General features: G+C 39.2%; 1 protein-coding gene across 2 annotated transcripts in view; it reads right to left on the bottom strand.

The window, feature by feature from the left end:
- Positions 1-21,763, bottom strand: part of NUFIP2 (nuclear FMR1 interacting protein 2) — a 28,858-nt gene extending 7,095 nt beyond the window's left edge. The window contains exons 1-3 of one of the 2 annotated variants that reach the window (XM_079130847.1): positions 21,374-21,763; positions 15,035-16,759; positions 2,172-2,204 (exon numbers count right to left, since the gene is read on the bottom strand). In XM_079130847.1, the coding sequence (XP_078986973.1) occupies positions 2,172-2,204; positions 15,035-16,759; positions 21,374-21,668 (2,053 nt within the window). In that variant the 5' untranslated portion in view covers positions 21,669-21,763. Of the gene's footprint in view, positions 1-2,171; positions 2,205-15,034; positions 16,760-19,791; positions 20,284-21,373 lie in introns of those variants that run through there. The other variant, XM_079130848.1, reaches the window with a different exon arrangement.
- Positions 21,764-22,179: the final 416 nt, after the last annotated feature.

Here is a 22,179-nt window from a genome sequence, read left to right as displayed (position 1 = left end):
GATTTGATCCTCAGCACCACATAAAAATAAACAAATAATAAAGATATTGGGGCCGGGGAGATAGCTCAGTCGGTAGAGTGCTTGCCTTGCAAGCATGAGGCTCCAGGTTCAATCCCCAGCACCACCCAAAAAAAAAAAAACAAAAACCAAAAAAAAACCCCAAAGATATTGTGTCCGTATATAACAAAAAAGATACGAGTAAATTTCAAAAAAGTGGACCCACCCTCCCAAAAAAAGCTTAAGTCAGCAATAATCTTCATACTGAAACAACAACAACAAAAAGCACTTGGATTTGTTTCCTTTTGTTCCTTTTAGCAACTGAAATCAGAATTTATTTTAATCTGTGTGGACTATCAAACAAGGGACAGTTCAGGTAAAACCTAACACGAAAAATCTGATTAACATTCAAGTTTTTAATGTTAGTCCTAATCATGACTCATTGATTCCTTCTTATTTTCCACAGGACCACCAGCCTTCATTCTCAGCAAAAGCAGATGCTGTAGCTCAGAGGTAGTGTGTGCAAGTCCTCCATTCGATCTCTTAACACCAGTGCATGCACACACATGAAAAGGAAGAAAAATTAAAAGCCTATGGATCTTCTGAATTCAAAATTTAAGTCAAAATATGCCTGGGCAAAAATTGCAGGGGTATTCTAAAGTATTAAATTTCCATTATTTAGCTAAATGCTCCCATTTTCTGAAGGGGCAACACACTACACTTCTACCTAGAAATAGACAAACTGGGGCTGGAGTTGTGGCTCAATGGCATGTGCAAGGTCTTGGGTTCGGTACGCAGCACCACATATAAATAAATAAATAAAATAAAAAGATCCATTGACAACTACAAAAATATTTTTAAAAAATAGAAAACCAAAAAAAAAACTGTCACCTAGTGGAAAACCAAAAAAACCTGTCACCTAGTGGAAAATTATAATGGCCTGAAAATATCCTTTCTGGGATGCCAAGACCCACCTGCTGGCAATCAATCACAAAGATAATGCTCTTTTTTTTTTTTTTTGGTGGGGGTTAGCGAGGGAATTGAACTCAGGGGCACTCAACCACTGTGCTACATCCCCAGCCGTATTTTGTATTTCAGAGACGGGTTCTCACTGAGTTGCTTAGGATCTCACTTTTGCTAAAGCCACCTTTGAACTCATGATCCTCCTGCCTCAGGCTCCTGAGCTGTTGGGTTACAGGCATCTACCACCACGACTAGCTATAATGCTCATTTTTAATAGTTAATAGTCATTTTTCAGTTGTGTTTGATTAAGAAGGTACAAAAAAAATCTAAACAGTTTAAAAGCTTGTTAGTTATTTTTAGGTCACAGCTGTGGTAGAAAAGATGTGACCCTAAGAAACAAGGTGAGGTCAAAACTAGAGTAGTGTTAGGACATTAGGGGAACCTACATTCTAATCCTGCCACTGTCTAGCTTAAATAGTAACCTCTGTGGGCCTCAGTTTCCTAATATGTAAAAATAAGATATAAAAGAATCTTTTATATCAGGTCCCGAAATTCTAGAATTTTCATTCACCTGAAATTCACTTACACGGAATAGCAAAGTAGATGAGAATTGGCATATAACTTTTATAAAGTTCTGAAAACCTAAAATATACTAGTGATTAGTTCTCCAACTCAAACTCTTAACTTTATTCATGTATTTTATATCTATCATATTTTAATATATTTGGGGAAAAGGCATACAATAATTATAACCAATTTTAATTTTCTGAAAATTTTCAATAATCCACATGCTGATTATTCTCAACCCTCTGCCTTCCTGCTAATCACATCTTGGTTATAGGAGTGTGAAAATAATTTTTTTATGTGTGTGTGTACACACATGTGGCAGTTCCAGGGACTGAATCCAGGACCTCTTGCTAAAACACTACATCCTCAACTCCCCTGATCTGCCTTTCATAACAGAGTGAAATAACTATTCAGTCCTTTGTCCAGCAGCTAAAGGGTATTTTAATGTATTCTTTTTACTTATAGTATTATCTGATACTTAACAGTCCTGGTGTGGCAGCTAGTGCCTTTGACTACGGTTATTAAGCAGCATAAAACACAAAATGTATTTGGTATATCACTATTTATCTGTTATTCCCAACCCAAAATAATGTATACCAACTGCTCATTAATACTACCATTTCAGACAATCTAAATATTCTTACCTTGCTTCTGCAAATTCCAAATAGATTCCATTTCTGCAGAAAAAAAAAGGGGGGGTGTTATTTTATACAACTTTCAAGAAACAAAATGTATGCTTTTTCCCTTTAAAAATGAAACAAAACAAAACAAACACACACCCCCCCCCCAACCAAAAAAACCTAGACTGATTACAGCAGGGCTAGGATTGAAAATAACAATTCTATGAAGCGCTGATGTCTTTATAGTTATTTTGTTTGTTCTTTTTGAGGTAGGAATTTGAACCCAGCAGTGCTCTACCACTGAGCTGCACCCCCCCCCATCCTTTTTAATTTCTTATTTAAAGACAGGTTCTCCCTAAATTACAGAGGCTGGCCTTGAACTTGCAATCCTGCATTAGCTTCCCTATGTGCCGGAATTAAAGGCCTACACCACTGCACCTAGCAAAGAGGTGAATTTACAATTCTTAAGTGCCATCCAGATTGCCGTGTTGAATACAGAAAAGTTGATTACTATTATCTGAAATTGGCAGAACAATTCTATCTTCACAAACAACAAAGTTACACACAAGCATGCTATAGATAAAATAGTATTTCTCACAACAGTTCATCATTATTTAAAAAAAAAAAACACAAAACCAAGTACTTTTTGGCAACTTGTCACTTCTGAATGAGGTGCTCAAGTCTTCTGGACACAGCATTCATCAAAGTTGATTGATAAATCTGATGCTTAGTTTAAGCACCCAGGCAAGTGATTCTAACCTCTAAACCACACCTACTCTCATTTTAACCCAGAAGGTTAAAATGCTAATCTATACCCACTGATTTACGACAAAATCCTCATTTGCTCCAATTTCATTCAGAACACTGACAATGAGCTTATTCTGGCATCTTCATTAAGAAAATATGAACAGAGACAAATAATAGCAACAGAGAAAAGCAGGAAGAATTCTACCAAGCATACAAGAAAGCTTCATAAGAGATAAATGAAGCCCAGATGAATAAGAATAGATAACTATTATAAGACTCAAATAACTGACCTTGAAAGGAAACATTCCACTAGATGAATTAAATTAAAAACTACTCAGTAAAAGGAATAAACTTTAAAAAATCGAGAATAAGTGTTCTTATGGTCATACAACTATCATTTTGAAAAGCTGGAGATTATTTTACTTATTAGAGTTAACATTCTATGTTAAGTGTAGTTTATTAGCAATCAACACAAAGAAAAATAAATTGGAGTTCATGAAGAAGGGATATACCTGGACGCCAATTACGGTTAATGCACAACCTAATCCCTCTCCAGGTTTAAATGAAACTAAGTGTACAGACCTAAAAGTATGTCTGTCATAGATAGATAGATAGATAGATGAAGAAAACAGTAGATTCTCCCCACTGACCCACAAGATCAAAACTGTATCTAAGCCAAGCATGGTGGCACACACCTATAATCCCAGCTGAAGCTTGAACTCAAATGCTATAGACTTAAAAAAAATTTTTTTTTGTAGATGTTGACAGACCTTTATTTTATTCATTTATTTATATGTGGTGCAAAGAATTGAATCCAGTGCTTCACAAAATGCTAGGTAAGTTCTCTACCACTAAGCCAAAACCCCAGCCCCAATGCTATAGATTTTTTAAAATGACTTCTAAGAAAATTCTATTACCCTCAAATGTAGGCTCTGGAGTAGTAAATTTGACTATGATGTCTCAAAAGGGAAAGAAGATATAATTCACAGCTAAAAAACTAGCCAGGGGCCAGCACAGCTACTAGCCAAAAAAATAAGCTAAAGTAAAAATGAATGAATTCCCTTCCTACTATTTAATATTAGGTCCATACTACTAGCAACTTTATTTCCTCAATGGGGACAAAATTCAGGGCCTCAGGCATGCTATCACTCGGCTACATCACCCAGCCCTTAAAATGTTAAGTTTCCATAAAACTCAAGGTTAAAAAATCAAAGAAAAGATAAATAGTCTGATGCTATACTTAAAGCTACTAAGGCTAATATGTAGTGACAAGAGTAATAGATTTGAATAGATTTTTGGCTCCTTATAGGTTACAGAAGTTTCAACTAATTTTGAATGTGAATGTAACTTAATGTTTTAATTATCCCAAAAGAAATTAAACCAACTAAGGTTATAGAAGGTACTTTCAACAATACAAATCCTAATATCGTAATTGATCTTTTCATACTGCCCCCTCACACACACAGCTAAATTTTTAATTTTCCAGTTCTTTATTGAAGAGGGATCATATCATCATTCAATTATGGATGTCATGAGAAATGCTCAGTCAAATCAGGTAACTAAAATTAAAGGTTTCTGCTCCTAAGAAATAAAGTAGGCAATTTTGTTCAAATTCTCAAACTTAGACCACCACTATCAAATGTGAAATTAACAAAATTAGGGGCTGGTAGTGTAGTTCAGTGGTAGAACACTTGTGTAGCACAGTCAGGCCTTGGGTTCAATACCTGGCACTGCAAACAAATTAAAAAATTACTGTTTAAGGACTTGGGTTATGCATGCAAAAAATAGTCTGCCCAGTGAACTTAAGTCGGTAGGCAGCTTTATTTTGAGGTTAGGTTCTAGGTAGAAGCAAAAGCATGAACAAAGATAGATGGTACTGTCAGACAGTGATGCATACCTATAATCTCAGTGATTCAAAAAGCTGAGGCAAGAGATTGCAAAGTTCAGGACCAACCTTTGCAACTTGGTGAGACCCTGTCTCAAAAACTAAAATCAGCTGAGGATGTTCCTTAGTGGTAAAGCAACTTCTAGTTCAATCCACAGTACCGGAAATTTTTTTAAAATTTGACGGTATTAAAGAAGATGTGCCACCCAAGTTAGCAAACTGGGTCTCTATCCATTGCCTGTTTTTTTACTCATATTATTGGAACACAGCTACACTCACTGTTTATGTGTCACCTACGGCTGCTTTGGAGCTACAAGGTAAAATCTTGAGTTAGTGCAACAGATCCTATAGTTCTCACAAAGCCTGAAATATTTACTATCTTGCCCTTTATACAAAAAGTTAACTGACCCACACTTTAGGGGTTACAAGTACTTTAATAAGGTTGAAAGTTGGCAAGATTCAGAGGAAGAACATTTTTCAGAGGACAGACCAAAACAGTCTATGTAAAGAAGTTATTACTTAGTTATACAGGTGAAGGAAAGTCACTGAAGAAATCTAAAATTATTATACTAAATATTAGTAAGGATTCCTCCAGGCAACTGTAAAGAATAAGGTGACATCAAGTTTAATAAATGCTACTGTAAAATAATTATGACAGTTTTATCAGAGATACAAAAGAAAAATGGAGACATTAAGAGACTGGACCTATACAATCTTAACAACAAACTGGACTAATATTAACTCACTGAGAAGGTAGGTAGAAAACAATTCTTTTGTTTTTTTTGTACTGGGGATTGAACCCAGGGGTATGTAACCAATGAACCATGCCTCCGGTCCCTATTTATATTTTTTTATTTAGAGACAGGGTCTCACTTAAAGTCTTGCTAACTGGATGAGGCTGGCTTTGAACTTGTGATCCTCCTGCCTCAACCTCCAGTAGCTGGGATTACAACAAGCATGTGCCACACCTGGCAAATGAATTCAATTTTATATACACTTTAATTCTGTGTATATAAAACTGAGTTCGTTAAGGTGATGCAACAAAATAATAGCAGTTGAAGAAGTCTTAAGCTTAATATACAAAAGAATTTGATGAGATTACCCAGGGACTCAAGCAACATAAACATTTAAGCAACAAAATGATAGGAGGGCAGAGTCAAAAGAAATTCAAAGTAGAAGGCTGGGGTTGTGGTTCAGTGGTAAAGCACTCGCCTAGCACGTGTGAGGCCCTGGGTTCAATCCTCAGCACCACATAAAAATAAAATTAAAGGTATTGTGTCACCCTACAACTAAAACAAAACAAAAAAAATTTAAAAAAAGGAAATTCAAAGTAGAAAATTTAGGGCAGGAGTGTTCAACTATGGCAATTCTTAACCAGTGTTAGGACACTTGCAACCATCCAGTCATCTGTTCCTTTTTATTCAGTCCAATGCCACTGCCCTGGTTCAAGCAGTGATATCTTACAAACATTTCTACTCGCCTCTTTGGTCACCCGTCAGTCAAGCTTCACTTTCAATGTCTACCTATCTCTTCCTTTAAAAACAAATGTGAGGGGGTAATGTTGTGGCTCAGTGGTAGAGCGCTTGCCTAGTATGTGTGAGACACTGGGGTTGATTCTCAGCACCACATATAAATAATGAATAAAATAAACGTCCATCAACAACTAAAAAAATACAAAAATAAAATAAAAACAATCTGACCAGATATGGTGGCACACACCTGTAATCCTAGTGACGTAGGAGGCTGAGGGTAGGAGGATTGCAAATTCTTCCATAGTACTTTGGTATTGTTAATACTAATTTGAATGAAACAAACAATAGCCAGGAAATAACAAGTAGTACTAAATCTGACCCATTTGACACAGCTGACATTCAACTTCTGACCTCCAAAACCAGCAATTTCATAAGGTCCAAACAGATTCAGTATTCAATTCTAAAATTTTTCAAGAAAAAGAATGAAGAGTCAAGTCAACTTGAAATTCATTTTTTGTCTTTAAAATTGACAATGAACTCTATTCTCAGGTTAACAGAATGTTAAAAATCAACATCTAAATTGATGTTGATCAATACATAATAGCACTCTTAGAAATAAAAAGTCAGTGGCACACTCCTGTTAATCCCAGCGGTTTGGGAGGCTGAGGCAGAAGGATCGCCAAACTCAAAGTAAGCCTCAGCAAAAGCAAGGCCTAAGCAACTCAGTGAGACCCTGTCTCTAAATAAAATACAAATAGGGCTGGGGATGTGGCCACTGGGTCAAGTGCCCCTGAATTTAATCCTTGATACAAATTAAATAAATAAGCCAGTCAAATATAAGGCCAAGCAAGCCAATTCCCATAATTGAGAACCCAAAAATCAAACTACCATTAATCGTGCCTTTCAATCACTTAGTAAGCCATTCTACACCAAATTCCTTAAAATTCAGCAATCATGGCAACATCTTCAATTTAAATTGCCTTTTCCTAATATAGATTTATCTATCTTTTGATAATTACAAACTATCCCAACACTATGTTTTCCTATTCTGATTTCCTTTCTCAACTAGTCTATTGTACACCTGCTTATTCATTTACAAAGAAATCTTTCAGGGATGTGGCTCAGGTAGCACTTGCTTAGTAAATGCACGGCCACAGGTTTGATCCCCAGACTGGGGAGAAAAAAAAAATCTTTCAGAAATTTTATCCTTTACTTTTTCAGTTTGACTATAACCAGAAATAAGCACATTTTTAAATAACTTTAATTTATGGCAGTTAGAAGTCACCACCTTTTCAACAAACAATAAATCCTTCATTCCCAATTTAAAGCCACCAACCATTGATCACAGAAACTAAAGTATTCTCTAAATGATGAAAATAAATAAATAAATAAATAAAGCCACCAACCAACCAGAATAAGCATAACTGTCTGGACCACCTCTAAATACACACAACTTAAGTTGGCTTTTTAACTTTCTTCTTTTCTACAGTACTTATTCTAATCTGGTTCACGCTGTAAGGGTAAAACATCAAATTCAAAATGCTCGGAATGAAACTGCTGCTACTGTAACAGTAATTGACATTTCTTTTGTGGCATGGGTGATTTAGTTCCCCCTTAAACTAGTGAAACCTGGGGCTTAAATTTCAGCTTCTGTAAAATCCTTACAAGTAATCTTTTGGATTAATACCAAAGTAAATTCATTATTATTATATTCATAAAGCAGACATAAGAAATCAAGCAGGCAATATGGATGCTAAACTGGCACATCACTAGGGTTCATAAACCATCTTAGGAATCATTTGTTATATTCATTTATATATATGTCCTATATTAGAGAAAAACATGGACCCTTTCCCAATCTAGGAAATTCAACCAAAGCTAAAACTAAAATGTAAGTGCACTTTCTTAAAACTGTCAAATTTGCAGGAACATGTTAACAGTAATTATGCACATGATTTTCATACTTATGATTAAATAAATATTATATCTTTACATTTCCTTTGCAAATGGTGCCTCATCTTATCATGCCTTATCATCCATGCTGATATAACTTTTTATAAGAGATTTGTCTGAATTTTATGATAGTAAATGACTATGTTCTACATTCCTGACTCTTTTAACAGTTTCTTCAAATTGTTACAAATCTCCAAAATAAAATCTATTTATAAGTGGACTGCTGCAATTGCATATAATCCCCTTGTCAGTTTTATAGATCAATTATCTACTTATCATCATATTCTATTTCCCAAATTCTGTAAATGTAGAAATACATCAGTTCCCCTGTGCCCTTTTCCAATCTAAAAACTTTTTTGTTTTTTTTTTTGGTGAGTGGGGTACTGGGGATTGGACTCAAGGGCACTTGACCAGTGAGCCACATCCCCAGCCCTATTATGTACATTCATGTGGCTACAAGTCAAGGGGGAAGACCTTTGTATTATTTCTCTACCTGGAATATCCAAGAATCTAACTGATCTTCCACTTTACACAGTCACCAGAAAAATGGCATCCAGGCTACCTACATTAATTTACCTGATCACAGATCTGTTGACTGCTTACTAGCTACTCAGTTTTAAAGCATCTCAATTCAATCCAAGAGGAAAAAACATAGGCTGTTATCCTTATTCTCATGAAATTAGGAAACCCATGCTTAAAAATGATAAATGATTTATCCAAGTATGAATTAACTGGGAATACAAGCATTATTAAAAACCCATGTCTTCTCATCCACAAGCTCATTTCCCCCTCAATGGAAGGCTCTTCCTGTTTCCAGGCTAAAATTTAAAACCTCTTTAATCTAGCAAAAATTTACCTTTTTTCTTTTTTATATCCCCTCACCACATCCCAACTGGATTCCTTCCTGTATTTTCATTTATTAGCAATTCTCCCATTATACTATTCTTTATCTCTTGTTCTAGAACTCCATTTTCAGGAAGTGAGTGGTGGCACTGTTGCAAACTCCTAGGTCCAGGCAATCCTCCTGCTTTGGCCTTTCAAGTAGGTGGGAGGACAGTTACATGCCTCATGGTCCAGCATTTTCTCTCTTGCCTTTTTTTTTTTTTGGCACTAGGAATTTAAACTTAGCCTCTACTATTGAATTACCCTGCCTCCAGTCCAATCTTCTGTTTTTATAGGTTAAAAATCTTCCCCACCCATCAAAACTCATTTTAAGTGCGCCATAAAAACAAAACTCTAGTTTATTCTTCCTACTTTTACTCCATTAGAAATTCTCTTCCTCCACTCTATGACATTTAAAATATTGCATTGTGTACTTGTGTACCGTTTTATCCTCTATTTGATCAAATTCTGTGAAGGAAAAGATTCACCCTGTTGAATAATTCTTCCATAAGTAAGCAAAGTACTCTGCCTACATAGGTACTTCAAAAGGAAAGGAAAATACAGTAAGTATTGCCCAACTCCTAGGTAAAAAAAAAAAAAAAAAAAAAAAAAAAAACAAAAAAACCCTACAAAATTATCTGAGAAAAGAAAAAAATGAATTAAACTGAGGAAAACTCTTATACCTATTCCCAATTGCAACTGGCAATTAGAACCACCTAGAGAGCTAATTTTTGTTTTCCCCCACTCAAGGGTCTACCCCAAATCTAATGAATCAAACTGTCTACACCAATAACCTACCACCTGTGGAGGTAGCAGAGAAAGTTTTAAAAACTTCATGCAGCAGTCTAAAAGTTACCTGAAGAATATTTTATACTAGTAGCTTCTCCCTCTATAGAAAAGGCACTTCCCAAAGATTAAAGAAAATCAGAACTTTCTTCCAAAATAGTTGATTTAGGGGGCTGGGGAGATAGCTCAGTCGGTAGAGTGCTTGCCTTGCAAGGTCAAGGCCCTGGGTTCGATCCCCAGCACCCAAAAAAAAAAAAAAAAGTTGATTTAGGTCTTGTAAACTCTATTTGTAGTGCAATCACCTTCACCTTGTATTTTTACTGTATTTTCCAACATTAAAATTTTTGATGTTTAATCATTAATTTTACAGACAAGGCTAGCTTTCATGTTCTCATTCAAACCATCAAGTACAATTAAAAAAATTTTTTTTTAGTTGTAATGGGCACAATGCCTTTAATTTTTACGTGGTGCTAAGGATCAAACCCAGTGCCTCATACATGCTAGGCAAGCACTCTACCACTGAGCTACAAACCCAGACCCCTCAAGTATAAATCTTATTCATCTTTCCTGTATCTTACATCAAATTTATCATCTACTATTATCTTTAATGAATATTCAAAAAGTCAGAATTTCAAGTGCTATATATTCTTTGGTGAACCATTAACCAGGTTAAGACAAATAATGATTCAGCTTAAATTAGATTTTCAAACAGAGGGCTGGGACAAGGCTCAGTGGTAAAGTACTTGTCTCAGATATACAAATGACCTGGGTTTGATCCCCAGAGCCAAAAAAAGAAAAGACCAAAAAAAGCCAATGAAATAACTCATATCAATCTAACTTAGGAGGCTTTAAATAACTAGATCATTTCAAAAGAATTTACAATCTAGAGTTAGAAGCCCTTGAAGACAATGGAGTTTCATTAAACTAAAAATTTCAAGTAAACTACTTCAAGGAGGCAACAGTTACATGTCCTGGGTATGTGCATTTAAAAGCTACCACTAGCTAGACATAGTGGCGATCACCTGTAATCACAGTGCTCAAGAGGCTGAGGAGGGAGGATGGTGAATTCAAAGCCAGACCTCAGCAATTTAGCAAGCTCCTAAGCAACTCAGGGAAACCCTGTCTCTAAACAAAAACATAAAAAGGGTTAGGGATGTGGCTCAGTGTTTAAGTGTCCCTGGGTTCAATCCCTGATTTAAAAACACACACTCAACCCAAATACTGAACAATAACAATGGGGCTGGGGAGATAGCTCAGTCGGTAGAGAGTGCTTGCCTTGCAAGCACAAGGCCCTGGGTTCGATCCCCAGCACCAAAAAATAAAAATAAAAAAATAACAAAACTACAAAATACCACCTTCTCACAACCAAGGGGATGGTTACTATCAAGTAAACAAAAGTTGTGTTGGCAAGGATGTGTAAGTGAAACCCTCATGCACCACTGCTGGTATAATGGAGAACAGTAATGGTGATTCCACAAAAACTTATCATGTCATCTAGTAATCCCAATTCTGGGTATATACCACCAAAGAACTGAAAGCAGGGCCTAAGAAATATTTCTACATCTGTCTTTGTAGCAGTATTATTTATAATCCCTAAAAAGTGCAAACACCTAGGTGTCCATCACAAATGAATGAAGAAATGTGATATATCCCTGTGTCTCAGATCAAATTTATCATCTTATTATCTTCAATGAATATTCAAAAAGTCAGAATTTCAAGTGCCCTACATTATTCGGTTTTTAAAAGGAATGAAATTCTGCCACGTGCTATCATAGGGATGACCCTTCAAGGACATTATGCTTAAATGTCTAGTCGCAAAAAGATAAACACTAGTAGCTAGGTACATAGATAAGTGGTAAAGTGCACTTAGCACACACAAAAAGCAAGGCCTTGGGTTCAATCTCCAGTACCATCAAAACAAAAAACTATTACCTCTACTTATGAGTTACCTGTAGTCAAAATAACAAAAGATGAAGTTAAATAGTGGTTGCCAGGGTTTATGAGGAAGAAATAAGAATAGTTGTTTAATGAGTAATGAGTTTATTTCATGAGCTAAAAAGACTTCTAGAGATGGATGGTAGTGATAGTTGCACATTACTTAAGACCACTGAACTGTACACTTAAAATTGGTTAAGATGATAAATCTTATTTTACCACAATCTCAAAGGGGGGAGGGAAAGAGCATCCCAAAAATGTGGAGAGGTAAAATAGGTTAAACACAAGAGCTGCAGTTGTAGTTCAGTGGTGGAGCACTTGCCTAGCATGTGAGGCACTGGATTTGATCCTCAGCACCACATAAAAACACAATATTTAAAACAAAAAAAAAGACACAATACTGCCAAAACATGGCAGTGCATGCTTGTAATCCCAGCAGCTCAGGAGGCTGAGGCAGGAGGGCCACAAGTTCAAAGGCAGCCTCGGCAATTTGGCGAGGCACATCTCAAAAAGGGCTGGGGGTGTGGCTCAGTAATTAAGCACCCCTGGGAAGGATCCCAGGGCCTCTCACCACCCCCCAAATCACAATGCTTCAAGTAAGGTCAGGTGCAGGACATACACCTTTAGTCCCAACTATGTAAGGCCAGCAAATTTTATAGCATACAATACTGAGAAAAATCCCCCAAAACTGTAATTCCCATAAATCCATTTTTATGCTCTATTGTATCTTCCCTTCCTATCTTCAATTGTTCTGAATTAGATTTTTAAAAATCTGCAGTACTTGTAAGGCTGCTAGAAATTAATGCTAAACCTAAAAAATGTACCATCCCTAGCAAGTCACAATGGCATATTCCTATAACCCCAGCTACCAGGGAGGCAGAGGGAACCCAAACTTATGATCAGCCTGGGCAACTTAAAGTTAGCAAGGGCAAAGCGGGGGTGGTTTGCTGGGGAATCTATCTACATATTGAAATGCTTGCCTATCAGGTATGAGACCCAGTGCCACAAAATTAAGGGTCAAAACACACCCTCCTATCTTGTTGAATGGCCTATTTCTATTTCTAAAGTTAGGAAAAATGCACTAAACTTCTCATTCTAAACTTCTTCAACTCAGTATATTACTACTGAATAATGAAAGGAAGGACTACAGTAAAAAAAGAAAATAATACAGGTGCTCTTAAAATTCCAATAAGCCCAAACTGATTATTACTTCTTCTAAGATTCTTTTAAAGTTCTTAAAAAAAACTTCAAGCCTTCACTTAAAAAAAAAAAAAAAAAAAAAAAAAGTTGATGCACCTACTACAACAAATATTCTCAAAAACAAGCAAAACCAAACTATCCTCATGGGCTGGAGTCGTGGCTCAGTGGTAGAGCACTTGCCTAGCATGAGTGAGGCACTGGGTTCAATCCTCAGCACCACGTATAAATAAATAAAATAAAGGTCCACTGACAACTTAAAAAAAAAAAAGCAAGCATTCAAGGCCTAGCCAGACAACATACTGAGACCACCATCTCTTAAAAAAAAAAAAAAAAAAAAAAAAAAAATCATAAGACCACCAACTAACCAACCACTAAAAGGAACATGTCACAATATTTTTTGTAGGTGGCCTACTTTTCTAACTTCCAAAAAGAGCTGAAGAGCAAGTGAAGACAGGTAAACTTTCTTTATCTGCCAGGACTCCTACTCATAAGACTTGTATACATCAATCCTTACTTCCATTTTTTTTAAAGGAAAAAATTAAGAAAGGACTTCCATTCATTGTCTTCCAGTTTAAAGACAAGGAAAGATGTGCAGGTTAGGTAATTTTCTTAAAAAGTCATATAAACAGCTTTGTTATTCATCTCTGAGATAATGATTTCTTTCAAGGAGAAGAGAGTAATTACCTCATCCCTACAATCTGATATGCTCCCACTTTTCTTGCAGTTCCAAGTCACTGCCTAAATAAGCCCATGTTAAAAATGGGAATGTGCAATTCATAGTAGGTGTGCATGCACAGATGGGGTATGGCTTTATTAGGGTAGGGGAAGAAATGAGACAGGAGGGTTGAGAAGACTGAAAACCACTGTTCTCAAAAGCAAAAGATCACATACATCATTCACCATATCTCATAACTTTAAACTAGTTATATCATTCAGCCAATTTTTAAGATCCAAATAATTGCTGGGAGCACACGCCTGTAATCCCAGCAGCTAAGGAGGCTGAGGCAGGAGGATCACAAGTTCAAAGTCAGCCTCAGCAACTTAGTTAAGACTGTTTCTAAATAAAATATAAAAAAGGGGGTCGGGAATGTTGCTTGGTAGTTAAGCGACCCTAGGTTCAATCCTGGTTAAAAAACAACAACAACAAATTTAAGTCATATTCTAAGAAAGAATTAGCATGGAATTTGAAAAATATCTGGTTCTTTTTTAAAAATTAGGGAAAGTGTCTTAATATGTTGTCCAGACTGGCCTCCAACTCCTGGGCTCAAGCAATCAATACTATTGTCTCAGCCTCTCAAGTACCTAGGACTACAGATGCAAACCACTCCATTCACAACTGGTTCCCTTTTAAAACGTTTTGGAGCTATGAAAAGTAGTTTCCCAAGAGCCTGGTCTCTACAATGCTCATGAACAAATATGCTTGTCACAGTAATTTGTCTAAATTATTTTCTAGTTACCTTTCAGCACCCATTGTTCCTTCTTATAAGAAAAAAATAGTTTCACATTCCATCTTTGGACTCCTTAAAAAAACACTGCTCCTACTCACTTCAAATTAGAACTACTAAATGCTTCACTAATAAAGCAGCATGATACAAAAAGCAAAGGTGGAAATACCTGCAAAATACATTCTACTGTCATGTATGGCTAATAAGAAAAAGAGGGAATATCTGTGCAAAGATAATTTTTTAAACTCTTATGAACACATAAGATCACCCCTTTAGGTAACCCCCACCACCAGCACCACACATACACCTCTCTGTAGTCTTGGAACCAGATAGGTCAATTAATTATACCTATTTATATAAAAAGAAATGCTGAAGCTGAAAAAGTGCACATTCCTTCTAAACTTTAACTATACTATTTCCAAAGACCCTGAATTAAGAATCTAATGCTAGTTGCTTCTCCACTGTCACTAAGTTCTCCAATTTTCTTAAAGAATCACAAAATATTCAAAATTTACTACAAACAACTAATACGTTTGTTAAACTGGCCAGTAAGAATCTTTGTATAAGAAACAAATGAGTTACCTTTAGTGTGATATACAATAGCAGCCCTCAGGTCAAAAGAACCCCAGCTATCATTCCTTTCTAGGCCTCTCTGGTATCTCTGTTCTTTGGCGGAGCCTAACAAAGTGTTCGTAGGAGAGGCCAGAGGATTTTGATTTTCTATCTCGTAGTCCTTTGAGAGAAACACTAAAGCACCTTGACTACTGGTGTCTGCTTTCTGCAGGTCACCTATATGACTGGGTTCCAAGGATAAGGCTCCACTCTCACTAGTAGTCCCAGGTTTTAGAATGCTACCCAGAACTTGAGGACTAGTCCGTTTCTCCAGCTCATAAGCCTTGGGAAACACAGGATGCTCCGTTCCTGAGGGGATTATTTCAGCACCCTGTGAAACCAAAGTGGCAGGATATTCTCCTTGAAATGTCACCTCCATCACTTTATGATCTGATGACTTCCCAATAACAGTCTCAGGGCCAGCACTGGGCTCATTTATAAATGATAAACCCCACTGATTCTGGAAGATATCCCCCAGGTTTTGCTGATCTGTCTGAGAGGGCAGATCCACTTGTGCTGTGCTCAACAGCACCGTTTGCATATTTGAAGGATAGATAAAAAGGCTAGACTTAATCTGTTCAACAGCTGCTGAAGTTAGACTCATGTCCTGGAGAACTGAATCAGTCCCAGAAGAAACGGGTGTTAGAGTATTAGCAGCAGTAGTTAGCAGTGGCTGACCCCCTGAAGGATACACACTTCCATCAGTCCCTGCTAAAACAGGCCCATTGGAAAAGTTGGCAGAAGTAACAGATTTCAGTGCTGACATAGGGACCTGGGATAATCGACTTGAAGACTGGGTCGGAGTTTCCCCAGTAGATGACGAAGAGGATGAAGATGAAGATGGTGAAACAGAAGAGTTCTGAATAGTTTTGTTGAGGTTTTCCTTAACTTTGCTTGCATAACTTATTTTAGGAACTATTTTAGCACTGCTATTGTCCACTGGAAAAACTGGGGGTGGTTTAAACAGGGTCCATGAGTCCTCTTTAGAGGCAACAGCTGAGGCGTGCTTTCCTTTGGGCCGATCATCGAACTTTTTGCTGCTCACACCAGGTTTAATATCTGAACTTTTACGAAGCATATCACCCATAGCAGGTTTTCCTCGAGTTGTTCCTCCAGGCCCAGTCTCATATTTCCAAATGGGCTTTGAACCATCTACTCGATTTCCCTTTTGTTCACTATAGTCAGGCTTGAAAGTTTCAAGTCCCTGTTTTAAGGTTGGGACACTAGTCTCTTGTTGCATTATTTTGTCCTGCACTAAATTAAGGTTTTCACAACCCTTGGCACTATTGCGCCTAGCTTTCCTTTTTTTAGGAGTGGTATATCCACTCTCAGATCCACTACCATCATTATCTGCTCCTTTGCCCATATAACCATTAGTAATGTAGCCTGAATTATTTGTTACGACACCATTTGGAATTGCTACAGTATCAGTCTTATCTACAGACTGGTTCTCTCCAGATTTATTTTCGTAAGACTTCCCATTCTTTTTGTCCATACTGTTTTTCTGAATGAAATTCTTGGTTTTAATTCCTGCTTTCCCAAAGGTGCTGGCCTTTACAGTCTGCTTCAGGCTAGTGTCTACAACTTGCTGGTTGCCATTGAGGACCCTGGAAATGGGGTTGGTAGCTTCATCAGAACCCAGGCTCTTTAAAGATATTTCTCTTTCTCCAGCATTACCATTTATTTCACCATAGCCTAAGGGAGGGGGGGAAAAAAAAAAAAGATTAAAAAAAAATCACATTTAAATTACAGTGTCATCTAACATATAAGGACTACTATACACTAGATACTATACTTAGTTGTAGGTTATTACTTCACATCTCCCTGTAAAGAAACTTGTTAGCTCCACTTTACAAATTAGAAAATGCAATCTACTGCTAAGCAGAGGCATAACTGAGCCATGCTTCAAACCAAAATCCAGAATATCAGAGAGAAAACGATCACCTCTTTTAAGTATACCATAATACCCCTCAATCTAAGAGAATTAACTTACCCATTGTCCTCACAGACCACTGTAAATTTTCCTTAAAATTAAGAATAGATCTACCCTCTGGGCAACAATCAAGTGTTAGTGATATAATAACATTAAAAGGAAATTAGGGTTAGTGTTCAGTGACAGTGTGCTTGCCTACCATACTTGAGCCACTGAGCACAACAAAAGGGAGAGGGGGAGATCTCATTTCTATGAAATCCTGAGAGGCCAGTTGTCACCAAAAGTAGTGTCCACTGCATCCATCAGAAGCTGTAATACTTGTAAGTTTTTTCTAAAATAGTCAAATTATTTTGACATTAGATCATACTACTGATAAATGATTTCAACCACCACAAAGTTAACTCTATGATTATAGGTGATTCAATTGGGTTAACAACTTTTTCTGCTCCCTTGTATTAAGCATAATAGTGATATCTATGTATCTACCTTTCTTTGAAAAGTGTATGAAAGTATCCTGTGGTCAAACAAGCCATTAGAAACAGATATGCAGTAAATACACACACATCCATTTATAGAAATTTTTCAGGGTGTGGATTCAATAGGCATAAGTTATTTGCTTTTATCTCTTTCATTCACGCTGTTAAAGCCTCTGGCCTATGAAAGCTGAAAAGCACATGAGTCTGTATACTATTTTTTTCCTTCAAAATTTGTTTTTATTTCCTAGATGGTAAATATTGATCAATATAAACCACAACAAAAACTCTTTAAAGGTCCTCAATTTTATGACAAAAATAAGGGGAAATGCACGAGACCCGGGTTCAATCCCCAGCACCTCCACCAAAAAAAAAAAAAAAAAAAAAAGGGGGGGGGGAATAAAAATTTTTTGAACTTGAGAACCATTAGGTCTAAAACATGATATATAATAGAACAGTCTGGAAAGATTTACAAGAGTCCATTAAAACTTTAAGTCACTCATTCTACTCAGAGAAAAATTGGCAATATTCAAAATGAATAGACATTGTCTTCTATTTAAACTTGCAGAAAATAATTCAAGGTGTCATCATTCCTAAAATAGTGGTGAAAAATTTATACCATGAGAATACACTTTATAAAATTTCTTAACTTCTACAGTATTACATTTTGATTATTTGGCTGAAAAAGTCAAATTTTGGTGGAAAACTTCTAAACTTTAAAACAAGAAAGAAGAGATCAAAGTTTAGGATGTTTTCTAAAAGGTTTTCTTTAGGAAAGCAGAAAGTTCTAAATGGATACGCTCAATGTTTTTAAGAAATGGAACTACACTCTTGTACAACTCTGGACTAAAGAACTACCCATACCATTTAACATGCTAACAGGTTAAACAGATGACTCATTAGTTATAACTTTTCAAATCCCAATTTAAGATAAGCCATCTTAAATACAAAAAAATTAAAAAATAAAATCCAATGTCCAAACTGAGTTGATTGAAAGCAAAGACTTCTACGTGAACTAAGATTACTATCTAGTGGCTCAACTATCAGAAAAATATCAGAAATCACCGATGAAAAAACAGCTAAGTCACTGTACTCAACCCCAAACTTTTTTACTTCTGTGCTTGGGATACAACCCAGGGCCCTAAACATACTAGCCAAGAGCTGTACTAACTGAGCTACATTCCCAGTTCCACCCAGAAGTCTTAAGGACCAAAAGAAAAAAAAAAAAAAAAAAAACTCACTTAACTACATAAAATTTCTCATGGCAACCTTGTTGGTATGTAAAAAATATGCCATTTTATTTTTAAAGCCTAGGTTTTTAAGAAAAATGTAAACATTATACAATTAAAGAAATTAAAAGCCTCCTAGTGCTTTTATTATTTAGGGCTGCCACGTGACCCCTACTTCAAATGGACTCAGCAAAACTAAGAGTCCTGATACATCTAGTTTTTGGATTAGAAACTGAAATAACTCAACACGTTTGGTCTTCTCTTGCGCCCTCTTCTGGATAAAGAAAAATGGTTCTTTTTTTAATAGGTTCGCGGGTAATGGATCATAAAATCCCACCTCAACATATTACAGAAAACGCTTCAAAAATAACCTGTTTTCTTAGTTATTAGCATTGCACACTCTGAAGCAACAATACTGTGTGACTAGGTAGCACACTAACGCTCACCCTAAATGGTTCACATTCTCTCAAAATTGCTGTTTCCCCTTCTTATCCTTTATTCCAGGGTAAGACATTAAAGAATGCCACCTTGAACAGTTCAGAGGCTGCTTCTACTCCTAGAGAGGAGTTCTGCATCAATATATTAACCTGACTTGTAAAAAACAATTTTAAAATCCAAACAGTAATACTGCCTTACATATTCCAAGCAATCATAATAAGGCAATACTTTTTCATCTTTTGAAAAATATAATGTTAAAATGATCTAGTGTTATATAGTTCCTAACAATTTTTAAGCAGCTCCAAATTAACTCTTGTCTATGTGTTCTCTACTGAACGCCATAGGTTCACCACCCCCTACAATGGAAAATTTGATACGCCAATTTCAGTCTTCAAGTTACAGTATATCTGCAATAGAAAAGCTGTTAAGTTTTTCTCCAGTTCTCAATAATTGCTGGTATTAGATCTGGATTAAACATGTGCTTTCTTGCTTTCATATCTTGACTTATAAAGAACCCCTTTTTAAAAAATTGTGCGTGATTATAAACTTTAAACCTTATTTCTTCCCAAATATTTCCTCACATGACTTTACCCCTCAATTGAACATTTGATAAGAGTTTGGGGATCAATATCAGCTCTGAAACGCGAAAAATACCTTTCATTTCAACATGGAAAAAGACTCGTCTGAGGCAAAATGGTAGTGGATCCAACCTCATGGAGGAGCCACTTCAGTTCACCCTTAAGGACAAGAAAGGGGTCAAAAAAACTGCCCGTTTTCCGTATCCAATCAAACATTTGTTTAATCCCTCCCCTTAAAGACACTGCCCAAGCCCAGAAGGTTAAGTGTTGTGTGCGAGACGGATGGAACACGTTTTGGGGGTTTTAACCCCCCTTTTGGTAGAAAATGAGCTGCCAGAAAGAAAAGGCCCAAGTGAAAGCCTCAGAGGCGGAGTCGTGAGCGAACCTGGCAGGAGATGAGGTTCCTGTGGCAGAGAAACTCGTGACCGGGGAGCTTGGTTCCCGCTGGGTACCCCACCCGGTCTCAGGCACCGCCTCTACCCAAAATTAATACCCCGGCAGCCCCCGGCCCTCCTGCCCCGAGGACCTCTGCGGCCGCCGCCCGGGACCTCCTTCCCCTCACTCCGCTCCTAGGCCGACTCCCCGCCCCGACCGCCCGCGCCTCCCGCCGCACCCGGGAGCGGGAAACGCGGCCGCCGGCGCGCGGGGCCCGGCGCAGGCCGCTCCCCTCGTGGCCGCTTCCCTCCCCCACCCCAACCGCCCCCGCCCCTCACCCCAGGGACCCGCCCGGGGCCGCGCGGCCGCCACCGGGTTACACAACCCGGCCGGCGCCGGGGGGAGGGGCGGCCTCGGGGCCGGGGGCGGCCGCGCCCCCGCACTGCTGGGGCACGAAGCGATGGCCTGTTGGGGTCCCGGGTCGCTGGCTCTGCCACGCGTGTGCCCCTGGACACCCTTTCCCCTCCGCTCCTCAGTGGGCCGGAGTCGGTGACAGGAATCGGCTTCCAACATGGCGGACAGGAAGCGGCCCCGCGAGGAGGAGAGAACATTCCAGCCGCGCCGGCTCTGGGGGGAGCGGGCCCGGGGCGCCGGCCTCGGGAGGAGCCAAGGGGCCGGACTGCGGGGTCCGGCGCCCAAAAATGGCATTTAGAAGTGGAAGTGACCCCAGAGACGAAGGGTCCCAGGCACCCCCCACGACGGGGAACCCCAAGGCCACAGGTGGGCTTGGGGTGGCGGGTGAGGACGCTTCCTCAACTCAGTCCACCTACCCACCCCTCGCCGCCTGCAAAAGGGCCTCGCGACACCACCCGGGTCGGGATTCGCTAGGCCTTCCCGAGTTACACCTCCAAGGGATTTTTAGGGGGGTAGGTTCACCCCATCTTAGGACTCCCAAATTGAGGTAACTCCAGGGCCTCAGGAAGGTGAACGGGAAGGGAATAAAGCTGGACCATCGAGGCCGACCCTGCGGGTCTCCCTTCAGCTGGGGTGGGGGCCGGGAAGGTCATGCTGGCCTGGTTGGGCCTCTCCCATGCCGAAGAGGAGGAGAGGGCGCTGTAAGCTCCTTCGCCCTGCCCGAGCTTAGGGAGAATGAAACGGGGCATCCCCAGACCCCGAGGACACACACGCCCGACCCTGTCCGCGCTTTCCAGATCTAGCCCCACCCCCAACTCCCTGTCCCCCCACCCCCAACCCCCTTCCCCCACCCGTCCTCCCTCCCAGACCTGTTTTCTTCTTCGGCGTTTCCTGGTGCTGCTGGAGGGTGTGTTTCTGCTCATGTTTCAGCGGCTTTGGCTGGGCCTTGGGGCTGCCCTCGGCTCCATGCTGCAGGTATTGGTGAGGCTGCTGGTGATGGTGATGGTGGTGGTGGTTGTGGCTATGGTTGTAGAAATAATAATGGTGGTGGTGGTGCGGCTGCTGCTGCTGCTGCTGCTGCTGCTGCTGCTGCTGGGGATGATGGTGCGGATGGTGGTGGCTGTGATGGTGCTGAGGCTGTGGCTGGCCGGGCTTCTCCTCCATTGAAAGCGGCTAGGACTCCCTGGCTGAGGCTGCGGGCTGCTGCACCGTCAGGATCTGAGGCTGCTTCGCACAGCTCGCTCAGTATATCTGAGCGCGTCTCGCCAGCGCACTGGTTAACCGAGCGATTCTGCGAGATTGGCAGCCGCGCTCCAGCAATCAGGAGCCACGCTGTGCCGCAGGCCCCGCCCCTAGCCCAAATCCTCTTTCCTTCCCCTTCGCCACTGCCTCCTGGCCAACGCCACTTACCCTGTGCAACCTCACAGGGCCGGGCCTTCAACGTCAGCACTATGGCTCTCTCTTCTGTCGCTTTCTCTCCTTCACCACGCAATCTGCGAACAGCACTTTCTACACTCTCGCCGGCAAGCAAGCTCCTGTCGAGTGTAGCAGATTCCACTGGCGCTGGGAGCCATCTGTTGGTTTTGCACCTCCTCGAATCTGTTGCCTTTTTTTTTTTTTTTTAATCCTTTTCCGGGTAACCAGAGGGGAAGCTCAGTTCCCTTAACCCTGAGAC

The sequence above is a fragment of the Sciurus vulgaris genome (assembly GCF_902686455.1).
Source record: "Sciurus vulgaris genome assembly, chromosome: 3".
Classification (NCBI taxonomy): Eukaryota; Metazoa; Chordata; class Mammalia; order Rodentia; family Sciuridae; genus Sciurus; species Sciurus vulgaris.
The sequence above is the reverse complement of the archived record's forward strand: the minus strand, read 5'-3'. Positions and strand labels throughout refer to the sequence as shown.